Source organism: Trichechus manatus, unplaced genomic scaffold (genome assembly GCF_000243295.1).
Source record: "Trichechus manatus latirostris isolate Lorelei unplaced genomic scaffold, TriManLat1.0 scaffold00118, whole genome shotgun sequence".
Lineage (NCBI taxonomy): Eukaryota > Metazoa > Chordata > Mammalia > Sirenia > Trichechidae > Trichechus > Trichechus manatus.
Window position 1 is genome coordinate 1,908,353 of NW_004444054.1, and position 19,191 is coordinate 1,927,543.

Sequence of the window (19,191 nt, forward strand, 5' to 3'; positions counted from 1 at the left end):
AAAAAAAAATTAAATTAAAAAAAAAAAATTCTAACTCACAAAAAAACACCAGACTTACTGTTCGGACAGAAACTGGAGAAACCCCAAGAGTATGGCCCCCAGACAACCTTTTAACTCAGTACTGAAGTCACTCCTGAGGTTCACCCTTCAGCCAAAGATTAGACAGGCCCATAAAACAGACAATGATACATGTAATTCAGCCATCTATACGAGACAAAATAGGCACACCAGCCCAGGGGCAAGGACGAGAAAGCAAGAGGGGACAGGAAAGCGGGACGAATGGAAATGGGGAAACAAAAGTCGAGAAGGTGAGAGTGTTGACATGTCGCGGGTTGGCAACCAATGTCACAAAACAATATGTGTATTAATTGTTTAATGAGAAACTAATTTGCTTTGTAAACCTTCATCTAAAGCACAATTCAAAAAAGTAATAAATAAGGGAGTTGCTTTCTCCCACTGTGATTTGGGAAAAAAAAAAAGATTATGGTCAAGAAAACCTTATAGGGTAGTTCTACTCTGTTATATGAGGTCGCTATGAGTCAGAAGTGACTCAACAGCACCCAACAACAACAATACACAAAGAATGGATCTGACTTTCAGGGAAACACCTTTTAACTGAGTTCACCACACCCTGATGTTGAAAAACAAAATGACAACTTATTGATTTACAGTGAGAAATATAATAGGGTTCACATACTCCTGTTGACTATGCATTATCTCCTTATAGGTAGATCTAACATAGAAAGCCAAAACTGTAAACAGACAACTGCTCAGTGGACCAAAATCAATCATGTACTGTAAATAATCACAGTATCTCAATGATACGGCGTTGGGCAGCCATCTGCAGAAACCAAAAAACCTGTTGCCGTTGAGTTGATTCTGATTCATAGCAACCCCATGTGACAGAGTAGAACTGTCTGATAGGGTTTTCTAGGCTGTAATCTTTTTGTTGTTGAGGATATACACAGCAAAACATACACCAGTTCAACAGTTTCTACATGTACAATTCAGTGACATTGATTCCATTCTTTGAGTTGTGCAACCATTCTCACCCTCCTTTTCTGAGTTGTTCCTCCCCCATTAACATAAATTCATTGCCCCGTAAGGTTCCTATGTAATGTTTTGAGTTGCTGTTGTCACTCTGATCCCTTATAAAACTAAAAACCAAACTCATTGCCGTCAAGTCAATTCCGACTCATAGTGACCCTGTAGGAAAGAGTAGAACTACTGCTTAGGGTTTCCAAGGAAGGGCTGGTGGATTCCAGCTGCCAACCTTTTAGTTACCAGTCAAGCGCATAACCACTGCACCATCAGGGCTCCAAATACGGATAGTTGTTAACAGATCATAATGCTCAAGGCAGACATTTTTACTAGTTAAGCTAAACTGTTGTTTGGTTTAAAGAAGACTTAAGGGGATATTTTTGGTTTAAAGTTCAAAGATTATCTTAGGGCAATAGTTTTAGGGGTTCACCCAGCCTCTGTGGCTCCAGACAGCCTGGTGTCCATGAGAATTTGAAATTCTGTTCTACATTTTCCCCCTTTTGATCGAGATTCTTCTATAGAATCTTTTATCAAAATGTTCAGTAATGGTAGCCAGGCAACCTCCAGTTCTGGTGTCATGGCAAAGGAGGAAGTGGTTCATGGAGGCAATTAACCACACATTCCATTTCCTCCCCCTATTCCTGACTGTTTCTTCCTCTGTTGCTCCAGACAAATATTGTTCTTGTTAGGTGCCCTCGAGTCCATTTTGACTCATAGCGACCCCATGCACAACAGAATGAATCACTGCCCAGTCCTGAGCCATCCTCACAATCATTGTTGTATTTGAGCCCATTGTTACAGCCACTGTGTCAATCCATGTCATTGAGAGTCTTCTTCTTTTTCACTGACCCTCTGCTTTACCAAGTTTGATGTCCTTCTCCAGGGACTGGTCCCTCCTGATAACATGTCCAAAGTACATGAGACAAAGTCTCACCATCCTTGCTTCCAAGGAGCATTCTGTCTGTACTTCTTCCAAGACAGATTTGTTCATTCTTTTGGCAGTCCATAGCATATTCAATATTTTTCACCAACACCATAATTCAAAGGTGCCAGTTCTTCTTCAGTCTTCCTTGTTTCATTGTCCAGCTTTTGCATGCATATGAGGCAGTTGAAAATACCATGGCTTGGGTCGGGTGAAACTTTGACCTCAAAGTGACATCCTTGCTTTTTAACACTTCGAAGAGGTCTTTTGCAGCAGATTTTCCCCATGCAATACATAGTTTGACCTTCTGACTACTGCTTCCATGGGTGTTGATTGTGACTCCAAGTAAGATGAAATCCTTGACAGCGTCAATCTTTTCTCCACTTACCATGATGTTGCTTATTGGTCGAGTTGTGAGGATTTCTATTTTCCTTATATTGAAGTATAATCCATACTAAAGGCTATAGTCTTTGATCTTCATCAGTAAATGCTTCAAGTGCTCTTCACTTTCAGCAAGCAATGTTGTGTCATCTGCATAAGGCAGGTTGTTAATGAGTCTTCCTCCAATCCTGATGCATTTTTCTTCATGTAGTCCAGTTTCTCAGATTATTTGCTCAGAATATTGACTGAATAAGTATGGCGAAAGGATACAACCCTGACCCACACCTTTCTTGATTTTAAACCAGGCAGTATCCCCTTGTTCTTTTCAAACAACTGCTTCTTGGTCTACGTATAGGTTCCTCATGAGCACAATTAAGTGTTCTGGAATTCCCATTCTTCGTAATGTTAACCATAATTTGTTATGATCCACACATCAGATGCCTTTGCATGGTCAGTAAAACACAGGTGAACATCCTTCTGGTATTCTCTGCTTTCATTCAAGTTCCATCTGACATCAGCAATGATATCTGTCCTCCACGTTCTCTTCTGAATCCAGCTTGAATTTCTGGCAGTTCCCTGTTGATGTACTGCTGCAACCATTTTTGAATTATCTTCAGCAAAATTTTACATGCATGTGATACTAATGATATTGTCGAATAATTTCCGCATTCCACTGAATCACCTTTCTTTGGAGTGAGCGTAAATATGGATCTCTTCCAGCCGGTTGGCCAGGTTACTGTCTTTCAAATTTCTTGACATAGATGAGTGAGCACTTCCAGCATTGCATCCATTTGTTGAAACATTTTAATTGGTATTCTGTCAATTCCTGGAGCCTTGTTTTTGGCCAATGCCTTCAGTGCAGCTTGAACTTCTTCCTTCAGTACCAATCATTTCTTCCATTCACTTTAGCTACTCTACATTCACGAGCAAGTTTCAGAGTCTCTTCTGACATCCATTTTGGTTCTTGATCATATGCTACTTCCTGAAATGGTTGACTGTTGACCTTTTCTTTTTGATAAACAATTCTGTGTATTCCTTCAGTCTTCTTTTGATGCTTCCTGCATCATTCAGTTTTTTGCCCATAGCATCCTTCAGTATTGCAACTTGAGGCTCGAATTTTTTCTTTAGAGACCATCTCAAGAATAAATTTGATGCATTGAACACTAATGACCAAAAGCCAGACAAGTTGTGGGATGACATCAAAGACATCATACATGAAGAAAGCAAAGGTCATTAAAAAGACAAGAAAGAAAGAAAAGACCAAAATGGGTATCAGAAGAGACTCTGAAACTTGCTTGTGAATGTAGAGTAGCTAAAGTGAATGGAAGAAATGCTGAAGTAAAAGAGCTGAACAGAAGATTTCAAAGGGCGGCTCGAGAAGACAAAGTAAAGTATAATGAAATATGCAAAGATCTGGAGTTAAAAAACCAGAAGGGAAGAACACACTCAGCATTTCTCAAGCTGAAAGAACTGAAGAAAAAATTCAAGCCTCAATTTCAGTATTGAAGAATTTTGTAGCCTAATACTTCTATGTAAAATGTAGAGTTACCTGTTGCCATGGTGGCCCTGAAGAGGTGCCACTCAAACCTTGAGAGCTTAATTCACTGACAGCCCCCAGATATCACACCCTCAGGTCCACCAGGGTTCTCTTCCAAAGGTCCCACGGTCCCCTAGCTGTTCCCAGCCAACAGCCGAGCATGGCAGGAGAACTAGGGCTGGCTCATGTCTGCCTCATCCAGGACCTCTCTGATGGGCAACCTTTGCTCCACCACACTGCCAAGACTTCCTCAGGACTGCACTGCAGTCTGAAGCTCTTCCCACCCAACCTTCCTTCCTTCTCTCCTTTCTCAAGTGTCAAATCCGCACTCCATTGTGAAGGCTCTCCCCGCCTCACGCAGGCTCCTTCTCCCTCCTGCCTTATCCTTCACAGATGTTTTCTCCAATATATCTTTGTACATCTAATTGTCTCTTGACATCTATTTCTCAAGGGTCACAAATTGGCACAGTCACCTCTTGTCCCCAGCAGCTATTCCAACACGGGTCCCATTGTAACATTTGGTTTTGCATGGATTTAGAAGCTGTGAAGAGAAGAGTAGAATGTTTAGAAGCTGTGAAGAGTAGAATGTTCTCTCGAGGAAAAAAAATGTCATCAGCAGGTATCTTAATATAGGTTCACCACCCCCCACCACCACCACCACAAAACAGAACCTGATAGAAGGGCTTGAAAGCAGAGTTTATTTTGGTAGGTGATCCCAGGAAGCCAAAAAAAAAATCCTAGTTGCCATCAAGTCAACTATGATTCACAGTGACACCATATGTGTTAGAGTAGAACTGAGTTTCATAACATTGTCATTGGCTGATTTTTGTGAAGTAGATCACCAAGTCTTTCTTTCAAGATGCTTCTGAGTGGACTCGAACCTCCAACCTTTTGGTTAACAGCCAAGCATGTTCCCTCTTCGCACCACCCCAGGAAGCAGGGGTGACGAAATTGAGAGATTGAGACTGGGAAGAATGAAAAGCCAATATAAAGGTGTGTTATGAAGGTCACTGCTGTATGCGACAGGTGTTCAGTAACACTGGGATCTCTGAGATGCTTCGAGAAGTCCTCCCAGAATTGTCATTTCAAGCACAAGAGGCTGAGCATTTACCCTCTGGCTCCTATTCTCAAATGTTTGGATTGCCTGTGGGGTTTTAACTCCCACACACTTCCAGGCACCCAGGGCTTTAGAAAAGGCCCTGCAGCAGAGAAACAGAGTGACTCATGGAAGCACCCTTCAGGTGGGAGATTATCGACCAGAGTTCCAGGTGACAAGGTATTTTCCATCAGCTTGACTGAAAGATAGCTGAGGAGATGTGGTACAGAGCATCAAAAGTGCCTGCTGTACCAAGAGACCAGAAGAACTGGATTGTGCTGGCTACCATTACTGAACATTTTGATCAAAGATTCTATACAAGAATCCTAATCAAAATGGGAAAAATTCAGAACAGAATTTCAAATTCTCACATCCTCTTTTGAATCTGGCTTGAATTTCTGGCAGTTCCCTGTCAATGTAGTCTTGCAACTGCTTTTGAATAATCTTCAGCAAAATTTTATTTATGTGTGGTATAAATGATGGTTTCGATAATTTCCACATTCAGTTTTATCCCCTTTCTTTGGAATGGGCACAAATATGGATCTCTTCCAGTCAGTTGGCCAGTTAGCTGTCTTCTGAATTTCTTGGCATAGATGAGTGTGCACTTCCAGTGCTGCATCTGTTTGCTGAAACATCTCAGTTGGTATTCCCTCAATTCTTGAAGCCTTGTTTTTCACCAGTGCCTTCAGTGCAGTTTGGCCTTCCTTCAGTACCGTCGGTTCTTGATCGTATACTATCTCCTGAAATGGTTAAACACAGACCAATTCTGTTTGGTACAGTGATTCTGTGTATTCCTTCCACCTTCTTTTGATGTTTCCTCCGTTGTTCAGTATTTTGCTCATAGAATCCTTCACTATCGAACTCAAGACTTGAATTTTTTCTTCAGTTCTTTCGGCTTGAGAAATGCTGATCGTGTTCTTCCCTTTTGGTTTTCTAATTCTAGTTCCTTGCACATTTCATTATAGTACTTTGTCTTCTTGAGCGGCCCTTTGAAATAGTCTGTTCAGCTCTTTTACTTCATCATTTTTTCCTTTCGCTTTAGCTACTCGATGTTCAAGAGCAAGTTTCAGAGTCTCTTTTGACATCCATTTTGGTCTTTTCTTTCTTTCCTATCTTTTTAATGACCTCTTGCTTTCTTCATATATGATGTCCTTGATGTCTTCCCACAACTCATCTGGTCTTTGTCATTAGTGTTCCATGAGTCATACCTATTCTTGAGATGGTTTCCAAATTCAGGTAGGATATGCTCAAAATCGTGTTTTGGCTCTCATGGACTTGTTTAATTTTCTTCAGTTTCAACTTGAACTTGCGTATGATCAACTGATGGTCTGTTCCGAAGTCAGCCCCTGGCCTTGTTCTGACTGATGATGTTGAGCTTTTCCATCATCTTTTTCCACAGATGTAGTTGATTTGAATCCCATGTTTTCCATCTGGTGAGATCCAGTCATATAGTCACTGTTTATGTTGTTGAAAAAAGGTATTTGCAATGAAGAAGCCGTTTGTCTTGCAAAATTCTATCATGCCATCTCTGGTGTCATTTTTATTACCAAGGCCATATCTTCCAACTACCGAACCTTCTTCTTTGTTTCCAACTTTTGCATTCCAATCACCAGTAATGAACAATGCATCCTGATTGCATATTCAGTCAATTTCAGACTGCAGAAGTTGGTAAAAATCTTCAGTTTCTTCATCTTTGGCCTTAGTGGTTGGTGCGTAAATTTGAATAATAGTCATATTAACTGATCTTCCTTGTAGGCGTATGGATATTATCCTATCACTGACAGTGTTGTATTTCAGGATAGATCTTGAAATGTTCTTTTTGACAATGAACACAACGCCATTCCTCTTCAATTTATTATTCTCAGCGTAGTAGACCATATGATTGTCTGATTCAGAATGGCCAGTACCAGTCCATTTCAGCTCGGTAATCCTAGGATACCAATGTTTATGCGTTCCATTTCATTTTTGATGATTTCCAGTTTTCTTAGATTCATACTTGGTACATTCCACATTCTGATTATTAATGGATGTTTGCAGCTGTTTCTTCTCATTTTGAGTCATGCCACTACATCAGCAAGTGAAGGTCCCAAAAGCTTGACTCCATCCATGTCATTAACGTCGACTCTACCTTGAGGAGGCAGCTCTTCCCAGTTATCTTCTGAGTGCCTTCCAACCCAAGGGACTCATCTTCCAGCACTATATCAGACAATGTTCTGCTGCAATTCATAAGGTTTTCACTGGCCGGTTTTTTTCAGGAGTAGACTTCCAGGTCCTTCTTTCTAGTCTGTGTTAGTCTGGAAGCTCCGCTGAAACCTGTCCACCAAGGGTGACCCTGCTTGTATTTGAAATACTGGTGGCAAAGCTTCCAGTATTCGCAACAACACACAAGCCACCACAGTACAACAAACTGATAGACGCGTGGTGGCCAGGCAGATAGAGACCAATTATTGTGCTTTAGATGGCTGCTTGCAAGCTTTTTAGATCCCAGGCACGATGCATCAAACTGGGAGGTCGAACAGAAGCACTATACATGTTATTAGGCCAACTAACTGGGATGTCCCATGAAACCATGACCCTAGACATGGTTTGTCCAGCCACATGGTTGTTTTGATACTTTCTGCATAATACCAAGAAATGCCACAGCTGAAGATGTTCTTGTTTAGCCATTCACCCAGGAATCATGTGGTTGTTGTTGTTAGGTGCTAACAAGTCATTTTCTACTCATAGTGACCCATGTGAAACAGTAGAACTGCTTGATAGGGTTTTCTAGGCTGTAATCATTACAGAAGCAGATTGCCAGGCCTTTCTTCTTCAGTGCTGCTGGATGAGTTCAAATTGCCAACCTTTCAGTCAGTAGTTCACTACAAAACATTTGCGCCACCCAGGAACTTTCTTCAAGACCATTGTTGTTACACGCTGTCGAATGGATTCCAAATCAAAGCCGCCCCATGTGAAGGAGTAGAACTGCCCCATAGGGTTTTCTAGGCTGTAATCTTTATGGGAGCAGATCGCCAAGTCTCTCTCTTGCAGAGCTGCTGGGTAGGTTCGAACTGCTAACGTTTTGATTAGCAGCTGAGTGCTTAACTGTTTGCACCACTCATGCTCCTTTCGGAATCGTGTGGGCTACCCTTAAAATAGTAATTGTCTCACAGTATTAATCTGAGCCTCTTTGGGATTGTATGTCCAGACCCTACTTCCTTCCTGAGAAGGGATAAGTATGTGTATTGGGATTCTCCAGAAAACAGAACCAACAGGTTTTATATATATATGTATACATACGTACATACATACATATACATGTATTTACATACACACACATATAAAAGTTTGCACTCAACTGCTATCCTAAAGGTTGGTGGTTCAAACCCATCCAATGGTACCACAGAAGAAAAGCCCTGGCAATCTGCTTCTGTTAAGATTACAGACAAGAAAACCCTCTGGAGCAGTTCTGGGGTCGCCATGAGTCGGAATCGACTTGACGGCATACAACAACAAAAACAGAGAGAAAGAGAGAGATTTATTTTAAGGGATTAGCTCTCAGCGATGGTGGGGACGGGCACATTCAAAATGTGTAGGCCAGGTATGCTGGAAACTCGGCAGGATTTCTTTGTTACAGCCTTGAGGCAGATTTTTTTTTCCTTCTGGGAAATCTCAGTTTTTGCTCCTAAGGCCTTCATCTGATCGGATGAGGCCTGTTCATATTATGGAGGGCATCTCCTTTGCTTACAGCCAGTTGAACATAAGTGTTAACCATCAACAAAATACCTTGACAGCAATGTCTAGAGTAGTGTTTGACCAAACAGCTGGGCACCACAGCTCAGCCAGGTTGACACATAAAGTTACCATCACAGCGTGATTCATCAACTAGTCTAGATTTGGGGTTTTTTTTGACTTACCATTTCTCTGACTTACCATTCTTTCTCTCCTCACTTCTAAAATGTATCAGCCCCTCCTCTTTTCCTTTGACCCTCTCACAATGCCAGGTCCCTCCCTCTGCAGAGTCCTGTGCTCCCCTCACTACCTTCTTCTCTGGCATCTTGGTCTAGACCTGCAGCTTCAGCTCCACATGCCTTTACTGAGTGTTAGCTGTGGACAAAAGACAGACTTTTGCCCTCTAAGCAATGAGTTGCTCTTTTCCCTCCCTCCCACCCCTAAACCAGTTGCCCTTGAGTCAGTTCCGATAGTGGCAGCCCCATGTGTGTCAGAGTAGAACTGTGCTCCACAGGGTTCTCAATGACTGATTTTTCGGAAGTAGATCTCCATGCCTTTCTTCTGAGGTGCCTCTGGGTGGACTCGAACCTCCGACCTTTCGGTTAGCAGCCAAGCACATTAACTGTTTGCATGCTCATGCTCAGAGACTCCATTCCCACCCTTGGTGACCACAGATCACCTTTAGTCTCTATACACTATGATTCAGAATCAAGTCGATGGCAACGGGTTTGGGTTTCTTTTGGTTTAAACAGGGCATTAGAGACACATTTCTGCTAATCACATACACACTCTCAGGCTAACATCGATTGCCTAAAAACTTTGCTTCTTCTGTCTCCGTGCCTCAAAATTAGTGGGAAGAAACAAGGTAGTCTGTTTCATTCCTTAGAATCAATCCGATGTATTTAGAGGTAATGGGGAGAGGCTGGGGGGAGTTGAAGGGGAAAGGCACACCTTTAATGTTTACCATTAGGCTCTGTAGAGTGAAAACATAAATCCTTCATTCCTGTGCAAAATTAAAAGCAGTAAATACTCAAGCACGGCAACCACACGAGACCATTATCAGCCTCGTCCAAAGCCTGGGCCTGCAGAACTGCCCGCATGGAGAGTATTATATGAGCAAGGTGCTGCGGAGATGCTTTTAAAACCTGGCAGGGCCAGTTAAGCTGGAGGAAAGAAAGAGACTGGCAATGTGCAAAACCATTTCCCCATAAAGCCATTTCCTATTCATGGGCTGTAGTAGTGTTTTTAGTTCTCATATAGATGATTTTTTTTTTTTTTCTTTTCAAAAAACCTTATCATCACTTTCTTAAATCCATTTCCTCTTTCCTGCTTGGCCCCATAAGTCATTCCTGTCTTTTTCTCCTCTCAGACCAAGTTGATTATAAGCATTGCAGTTAACATTCACACACCGGGTCGGTCATTAACCATTTGTTGAAATGCTCATTCTTTGACTTAAAAACACGCAGAAAAGGTGCAAATGATTTATTTCTAGAAAAGGAGCTTTAAACTTGTTAGGTATTCAGAGGCGTAGCGAGAGGGAGACAGAGGGAGGCACGTCCCCCCCGGGCAGAAGTCCAAGGGGGCACCAGATGAGGTGCGGAATGAGATTCCGAGACACCACAAATACGAAAGGCGCCTGACTGAGGCAGCTGGACAAGACGGGGAAGAGTTTCTGCTGATGCGTCACCATCATCAACGTCTGTTCATCTTTAGATTGAGGAGGGGGCGTAATTTAGAGATGGCCCCTGGGTGCTGGTTACCCTCACTAAACCCTTGATGGTATTTTGGATCTGTTTTTCCTTGCCCTCCTTTGTTTCTTTCTTCCAAAACAGAAGGCAGAATAACATTATTATTATTATTTAAAGGAACAGTCCTAAGAAAAGCCGGATTGAAGCCTGGCTCTGTCTCTGTCTCTGGTTATGGCAGCTTGGGCAAGCTACTTAACCTCTTGGAGCCTCCATTTCCTTATCTATAGAATCAGGGCCCAAATCCCTGGTTTTCGACAGCTTTTAATTTGTTTTGAGGGTTAAACAAGTTAATATTGCATGCTAAAAAATTTTGTAAGGTGTAAAGCATGTGCAAATGCCAAACACTATTAAATTCTCTGTGGCTGGAGAATGAGTGATTTTGCATAGGGCTATTTCCCCTGTAACTGAACCTCTCATCTCCTCAGGGGCCCATTTTGGAGGAAAACCATCGTAAAAAATGGAATACCCTTCCCTGCCTTCTTTTTTTATTTTATTTTATTTATTTTGTTGTTGTTGTTGAGAATAACCCCAGTAAAACATACACCAATTCAACAGTTTTTACATGTACCACTTACTGACATTGATTACATTCTTTGAGTTGTGCAGATATTCTTACCCTCCCTATCCCAGTTGTTCCTCCTCCATTCACATAAACTTACTGTCCCGTAAGGTTCCTATCTAATCTTTCGAGTTGCTGTTGTCAATTTGACTTCCCCACCTTCTTAAGGAGAAGACAGTGGGTATAATGTAAATTCTTTTTGCTGACCCCAGGCCCTTATTACAAGTAACCACAGAATTATGGCTTGCGTGTTGCTATGATGCTGAACAGGTTTTAGTGGAGCTTCTGTACTAAGACAGACTAGGAAGAAAGGCCTGGTGGTCTACTTCCAAAAATTAGCCAATGAAAACCCTATGGATCACATGGTCTGGCTTCATTGTACATGGGGTAGCAGGCCCCAACTTGACAGCAGCTAATTACAACAACAGGACAGAAAAGGGGCTTCAGACTCCAGTTGCCCAATCTCTTCGTTTGACAGATGATGACGCTGAGATCCGGAGAGGGTATGTGACTTGCCAAAGCCCCCACAGCTGACGCCAGTGGAGCTGGAACTGGAAACCAGACCCCGAGGGCAGGGTTCCTCCTGCCTCATGCCCTTCACCCTGCCTGGTGACTCAGTTCTGTCTCCCCATTATAGCTCTTCTCCCCTCTTTTCAGGATCAGCCTGACCACCTCCCTTCCTGAACTTTCTCTTCTTTCTCTACCTCTTCTAGACCCCTATTCTCTGGAGACTGTAGTATTCGGGATTCAGTATAAAGTGTTTTTGTTGTTGTTAGGTGCCGTATGTACAACAGAACAAAACACTGCCCAGTCCTGCGCCCTCCTCACAATCGCTGCTGTGTTTGAGCCCATTGTTGCGGCCACTGTGTCAGTCCATCTCATTGAGGATCTTCCTTTTTCTCCGCTGACCCTCTACTTTACCAAGCATGATGGCCTTCTCCAGGGACTAGTCCCTCCTGATAACATGTCCAAAGTACATGGGACGAAGTCCCACCATCATTGCTTCCAACGAGCACGCTGGCTGTATCTCTTCGACAGACTTGTTCATTCTTCTGACAGTGTAAAATAAGAGTTATTTAATATCACTCTGGTGTAAACATTTAAGAAGTAAGGGCTGGGACTTTAGTTCAGGGCTTTATGACATCTATTGGAGAATCTAGAGGCCTTTATCTGGTGTGGGGGCTGCATTCCCAAAGTTTGAACTACAGGTAAGAAAGATGTTGCTTTTGTTAGGTGCTGTTGAATCGGTTCCAACTCACAGCAAGCAATCCTGTGTACAACAGAACGAAACACTGCCCTGTCCTGTGCCATCCTCAACAATCGTTGCTATGCTTGAACCCATCACTGCAGCCACTGTGTCAATCTATCTCGTTGAGGGTCTTCTTCTTTTTGATGACCTTCTACTTTACCAAACATGATGTCCTTCTCCAGGGACTGGTCCTTCCTGATAACATGTCCAAAGTATGTGAGATGAAGTCTCACCATGCTTGCTTCTATGGAGCATGCTGGCTGTACTCCCTTCCAAGACAGACTTGTTCACTCTTTTGGCATCCAACAACAGCAACATATGTACATTAATTAATCTGCTAATTCACTAACGATCTACTCAGTGCCTGATGCATGGTGTTTATCTCCTCCTCCAACATTCCCATTTTCTTCAATGGCACCATCCATCCTGTTTCTTAGAGCAAAAGCCTAGGAGTCGCTCATGATTCCTGTCTTTCCCTCCTTTCCTACATCCAATCCATCAGCAAGTCAAGTTAGCTTTGCCTCCAAAACACATGTCAAATTAATCCATTCCTCTCCATACTACAGCCTGAGTCTAAGTCACCATCCATCTCGCTCCTCAACTGCTAACACATCCTCTGACTGGTATCCTTGCCTTCATCCTTCCTCCTCCAGTCTCTGCTCCATGCAATCACCAATCAGCTCACGTCAGCCTCCTGTTAAGGAGCCCTGGTGACACAGTGGTTAAGTGCTTGGCTGCTAACTGAAATGTTGGCGGTTGGAACCCACCTAGTGGCTCTGTGGGAGAAAGACCTGGCGATCTGCTTCCATAAAGGTTACAGCCTAGAAAACCCTATGGAGCAGTTCTATTCTGTCACATGCGGTCGCCATGAGTCAAAATCGACTCAACAGCACCCACAAAACAACAACGACATCCCCCCTGTTTAAGATAGTCCAGTGGCTTTCTGCTTCTACCAGCACACAATCCTAACTCCTTAACCATGGACCAGGAGGCCCTGCGTGATCTGACCCCTGCCTGCCTCTCAAACTCCACTTCCCCTACCCGCTCCCTGACTCGTATGTGAGCCTTCCTGGTTGCCTTTCTGTTACTTAACTATGCCAAAATTTTTCTCACCTCAGGACCTTTGCACTTGTAATTTTTTGGAACTCCCTTCCTCCATCTCTGCACACCACTGCCTCTTGTCATTCCAGTCTGTGTTCAAATGTCATCTTCTCCGAGATGCCTGCCTTCTCCATTCTAGCGAAGTCCCCTTTCCCTTCCCCACTCTCTCTCTACCATTCCCTCAATGGGACTTGCTTCACTGCAGTTCTCACAATCTAAAGTGCTCTCCACTATCTATTCACTCGCCACACCAGCAAGTCTTATTCCCTACAATGCCTAGTACTGTGCGTGGCGCATAACAGGTGCTCAATAAACTCAATAACCATTTATTGGCTCTCAGCTTGCCTGTCTGCCTGCCCGCCTACAAAATGCAAAAATGAATGTGACACTATCCTTGCCCACGAGCGGAGACAGACAAAACAGCAAATTGAGAGATTTAAGAGTAATATGCCAAAGCACTGCCTTACCAAAAATCAAAACACCAAAGCAGTTGCTGTGGAATCATTTCTGACTCATAGTGACCCCATGTGTGTCAGAATATAAATGTGCTCTGTAGGGTTTTCAGTGGCTGATTTTTCAGAAGGAGATCACCTGGCCTTTCTTCCAAGGTGCCTCTGGGTGAACTTGAACCTCCAACTTTTTGGTTAGTTAGCAGCCAAATGCATTAATCATTTGCACCACCCAGGAACTCCAAGCCAGTTGCCATCAAGTTATCTCTAACACATGGCAACCTCATGTGTATCAGAGTAAAACTGTGCTCTATAGGGTTTTTAATGGCTGATTTTTTGGAATAAATCACCAGGCCTTTCTTCTGAGGTGCCTCGGGGTGAACTTGAACTTCCAACCTTTCCATTATCAGCTGAGCACGTTAACTGTTCACACCATCCAGGGACTTGCAAGCATTGCCTTATCGCTGAGATGTTAAAATACTTGTGTCTTGTGGAGATGCCATGGTAACCTTCTCCCACCCGAGGATAAGGTCGTCCGTGTGGCGCTGAGGAAATAGGATAGACTCGGGCATGTGCTCCAGCCTCTACTCTTTGAGTCCCAGCCTACTCACACCGTGACCTTATATAAGTTGGTTTTACCCTCTCTGAGCCTACCTCCACCTGCCCATCTGCAAATGGAGATGATAGTAACAATACCTGTCTAGGTGATGTGAGGTGTGTCCAGAGCTTGGCACACAGTCAGCGCTCTATAAAAGCCAGCTCTTGGTGTTATAGTACCAGCTCCCATAGAAGTCACGGAGCCCCAAGAAGCTGCGGGGACCTGCAGAGACGCCAGGAGACCCACTGACTCTCTACCTAGCTACTGCACTCTCTTTCTGCTCATGGCCCATGAACTTTTCATATGTCATTTTCAGCCGCTGCTTTCTCTCTTCTTGACATTTTCATCCAAAAGAGGGTCTTAGGGAGAGAAAGTAGGGCTGGAAAAGGCAGTGTGGCCAGGATACGAGGTGGCCTGTTCCAGGAGGCTGACCCTGTTTGCTTCCTGGATGTTGCACTGTGATACGGTGAAACCTACGAGAGCCAGAACTCAAGGGGATTGCCTTGTTTTTCCGGGTCTCGCAAGTTGTCCACCTTTGACAGAGTGCATTATTACCACTTTTCTATCACTCATTTTCATGGAAAATGTTTTCCTTCTCTGACAGGTTTCCACCTTACACAGGTTCCAGCTTTCGTTTCACTGTATAATAAGTTCGGACGAAGGTGTTTGCCGCCAGAGTGCATGTTGCAGGCCCCCTAGCGCCCCCTGGTGGGCACCAGCTTGTTACAAGGATCACTGCCGTCCAGAAAATATTTTTCCCTACGTAAAGATGATCCTCATCTTTAATCCTGTCTAATTCCACTCCTAGGAATTTATTTTAAAGAAAAAAGCAAAACAGCTTACAGTGAACACGTCTGTTGCATTATTTATAAGGTAATTCTTGTACACAAACAAAATGTCCAAAAATTAAAAAAAAAAAACAGTTGACATTGAGTTGATTTTGATTCGTGGTGACCCCGTGTGTGTCAGAGTAGAACTGTGCTCCACAGGGTTTTCCATGGCTCTGATCTTTTGAAAGTGATACAATAAGGAGGTATGAATTATGGCACGGCAACATGAGAATATAGTGTTGCCCAAAAAAGATAAAAAGGAAAACATAGAAAATTCTTAATGGGATATTAAGAGCTCATACCTTTGTAACGGCTATGAAGGGATTATGCAATTGAAAACTTCCTTTTCTTTGTGTAGTAAGATTAGGGGTAATTTTTAAATTAAGGCTTTTCCTTGAAACTTATTTTGTCTTTTCAATTACTCCTCATCGTCCAAAGAAACAATTTAATCTTTTATCTAACTGGGATCTCCTTCCATCAGTATGTAATGATAATGGCTATTATAATAGTACCATTTACTTATACACAGGATTATTTCATCCTACCTAGATGATCTATTTTATAACTGTTTTATCTAAAGCATTCCCTATGGTATAAAAGGCGGTATAATATTATTCCTTATGTTTTTATCATGAGCTATAGAGCCAGAAGAGCTCGACTTCTAACCAAAAGGTCAGCAGTCCAAATCCACCAGCCGATCCTTGGAAACCCTATGGGACACTTCTACTCTGTCCTGTAGGGTTGCTATGAGTTGAAACCGACTCCATGGCACCTAAAACAACAACAACGGCGTAGAGCCAGATATTCCTCAGGTCTACCACTGTAAACACCAGTCTTTGCTACCTCTTTGGCAAACCAATGAAAAGTTAGAATTACGAAAGAGATATTTGGGGCAGTTGTTTGAATCACGTTTATCTTAGTGGCTGAGTGTTCTCCTACTCATTAGATTTATGAACTGTGATTGAAATTAAGCTTGTCTTACAAATGGTTCCACAGCAATTTCACTCTGCTGTTGTCTCAAGGATCATGCTACCTCTTCATGTTTACACTCATAAGTGGGCAGACTGTTATCCTTTATATTACATATATCTGAGGATGTTCTAAATGCAGCTTTAATCATATTTTAGATTTTTTACATCATATATATGCATATACATTACACGCACATATACACATATATATACAGAGAGAGAGAGAGCCCTGCTGGCGCAATGGTTAAGTACTCAGCTATTAACAGAAAGATTGATGGTTTGAACCCACCAACAGCTCCACAGGAGAAAAGACCTGGCAATCTGCTTCCGTAAAAATGACAACCTTGGAAACCCTATGGGGCAGTTCTACTCTGTCACCTGGGGTTGCTAGGGGTCGGAATCAACTCGATGGCAATGGGTTTGGTTTGGTTTTTTGTCCTCCTTTCCTCGGCCCCTGGTGACTACTAACCTCCTTTCTGTCTCTAAAAAGTAGAAGACTTTTAAAGTTCGTTTGGCTATTGCTGTGAAATTCTCAACAGACAGTGTGTCCCTTTATTGCCACCACCTGCCCTCGGTGCAGCCTGATTACATTGGCAGAGTCTCCAGACATTTTCGTCCGATTGCACAGCAGAATCCCCACTAAGTAGTGGACATAGGGCACTAGACCAATTGAAGTCCTCGGCCAAGAATGCCTGCACACACAGTGCCAGGCTGCTGGGCCGGCCAGATTCTTACACATCATACATACCAAGGCAGAGGTGCCTGTACAAGATCTAGCCAGCCCACCACTCATTGCACCAGTGTGTGTGTGGGGGGGGGAGTACTAACATCCCTCACACTAACAAACAAAGCCCTTGTCTACTCCCGAAAATCAGTCAATAAAACCCGAATGGATCACAACAGCCTGATCCACATCTGATCACGGCAATGGAGCAGGACCGGGCAGCATTTTGTCTCACTGTACATGGGGTCACCATGAGTCAGAGGGACTTGATGGCAGCTAACAGCAACAGCAAAGGCTGTCAAACCGCCCTGGTTGTGATATTCCTAATGTTATGTTATAGAAGATGTTCCTGATCATAACCAACAACCCCTAGGATAGAAATTACAGGTAACCAGCACATTTTTTTTTCATTTATTATTATTTTTTATTGTACTTCAGGTGAAGGTTTACAGAACAAACAGTTTCTCATTAAACAGTAGTACACATATTGTTTTATGACATTGGTTAACAACCCCATGACATGTCAACCCTCTCCCTTCTCAACTTTTTTTTTTTGGTGATAATATACATAGCCAAAGATACACCATTTCAAAAATTTCTACATGCACGGTACAGTGACATCGATTATGTTCTTCCAGTTGTGCTGCTATTCTCACGTTAGATGAAGGTTTGCAGAACAAAGTAGTTTCTCATTAAACAGTTAGTACACATGTTGCCCTATGACAATGGTTAACAACCCCACTACGCATCAACACTGCCCTTGCTCAACCTTGGGTTCCCTCTCACCAGCTTTCCTGTCCCCTTCTGCCTTCTAGTTCTTGTTCCTGGACTGCTGTGCCTCGTTAGTCCCATTTTGTTTTATGGGGCTGTCCAATCCCCGGTGTGCAGAACTTTTTGACTGAGAACGTAAACTGTTACGTAAACCTTCGCTGAAAACACAAGAAAACATTATAAGAAAAAACAATTTTTCAGATCCAGGCCTTCTGCCTCAGGGGCTGTGATTCACCTAGGGTGGGCCTAAGAATCTGTGTTTTTAACAAATGCCCCCTTTTGATGCCTCTGGTCCATGGACCCTCTGAGCAACTTTGTGCTTGTGGCAGGAATGCTGGGCTTGGAGTCAGAAAGCCCAAATCCGCATTCCCAGTCTTTCTCCAAGCAGCTGAATTACCTTGGGCAAGTTCCTTGAACTCTCTGAGGCTCAGATCATCTCATCCCCAGGGATTTGCTGTGAGTACACCTTCCACACGGGAGAGCCGAGTCTGATTCCTGGCCAATGCACCTCATGAACAGTCACCACCTGGTGGGGCTTGCGTGTTGCTATGATGTTGAATGGGTTTCAGCAGAGCTTCCAAACTAAGACAGACTACGAAGAAAGTCCTGGAGATCTACTTCTGAAAATCAACCCATGGAAACCCTATGGATCACGACGGTCACGGGGGTGGCACGGGACCAGGCGGCATTTTGTTCTTTTGTACATGAGGCCTCCATGAGTCAGAGGCTGACTCGAGGGTAGCAAACGACAGCAGCAACATCAGTGAGATAGAAGAGAAAGCACTTTACAAAGTGCGGAGCTCGACAAAGGCAGGACAACCTCGCCTTGTTTATTAAGTAAACCTTGATGATCTAACCGTGGTTGTTAGCGTCGCTTAGCTGAAATCCTCTTGGTACCTCCTAACCAGTGTTTGTAAAAGCCAGTTGCTCTCTTCCCGCAGCCTTCAACACAGCAAAATGTGAGAGATTACAGAAGGAGAAAGAGGAGCTGGAGAAGCGGTTCGAGGACGAGGTGCAGCGGCTGCGTTGGCAGCAGCAGGCGGAGCTCCAGGCCCTAGAGGAACGGCTGCAGCTGCAATTCGAGGCAGAAGTGGCGCGCCTGCAGGAGGAGCACGAGGGCCAGCTGCTGAGGATCAGGTGTCAGCACGAAGAGCAGGTCAGTCTGTGATTCTGCTGTCACTGCGGTGGGGACTCAGGTGGAGGGGAGCTGCGCCGCTTTAGCAAGAAGCCCTTGTTCCCTAGGTGAGCTTTTTTTTTTTTAATTTAATTTTATTTTTATTGTACTTCAGGTGAAGGTTTATAGAACAAATAGTTTCTCATTAAACAGCAGTACACATATTGTTTTATGACATTGGTTAACAACCCCATATGTCAACCCTCTCCCTTCTCAACCTCTTTTTTTGGTGAAAATATACATAGCCAAAGATACACCATTTCAAAAATTTCTACATGCACAGATCAGTGACATCGACTACGCTCTTCCAATTGTGCTGCTATTCTCAC

The 19,191-nt window shown here is 43.3% G+C and overlaps 1 protein-coding gene across 2 annotated transcripts in view; it reads left to right on the forward strand.

Annotated features, from left to right (window-relative positions):
• MTUS2 (microtubule associated scaffold protein 2) overlaps positions 1–19,191 on the forward strand; it is a 503,981-nt gene that overhangs the window by 448,933 nt on the left and 35,857 nt on the right. For both annotated transcript variants that reach the window (XM_004384151.3, XM_023738508.1), the window contains one exon: positions 18,630–18,844. In XM_004384151.3, the coding sequence (XP_004384208.3) occupies positions 18,630–18,844 (215 nt within the window). The remainder of the gene's footprint in view (positions 1–18,629; positions 18,845–19,191) is intronic.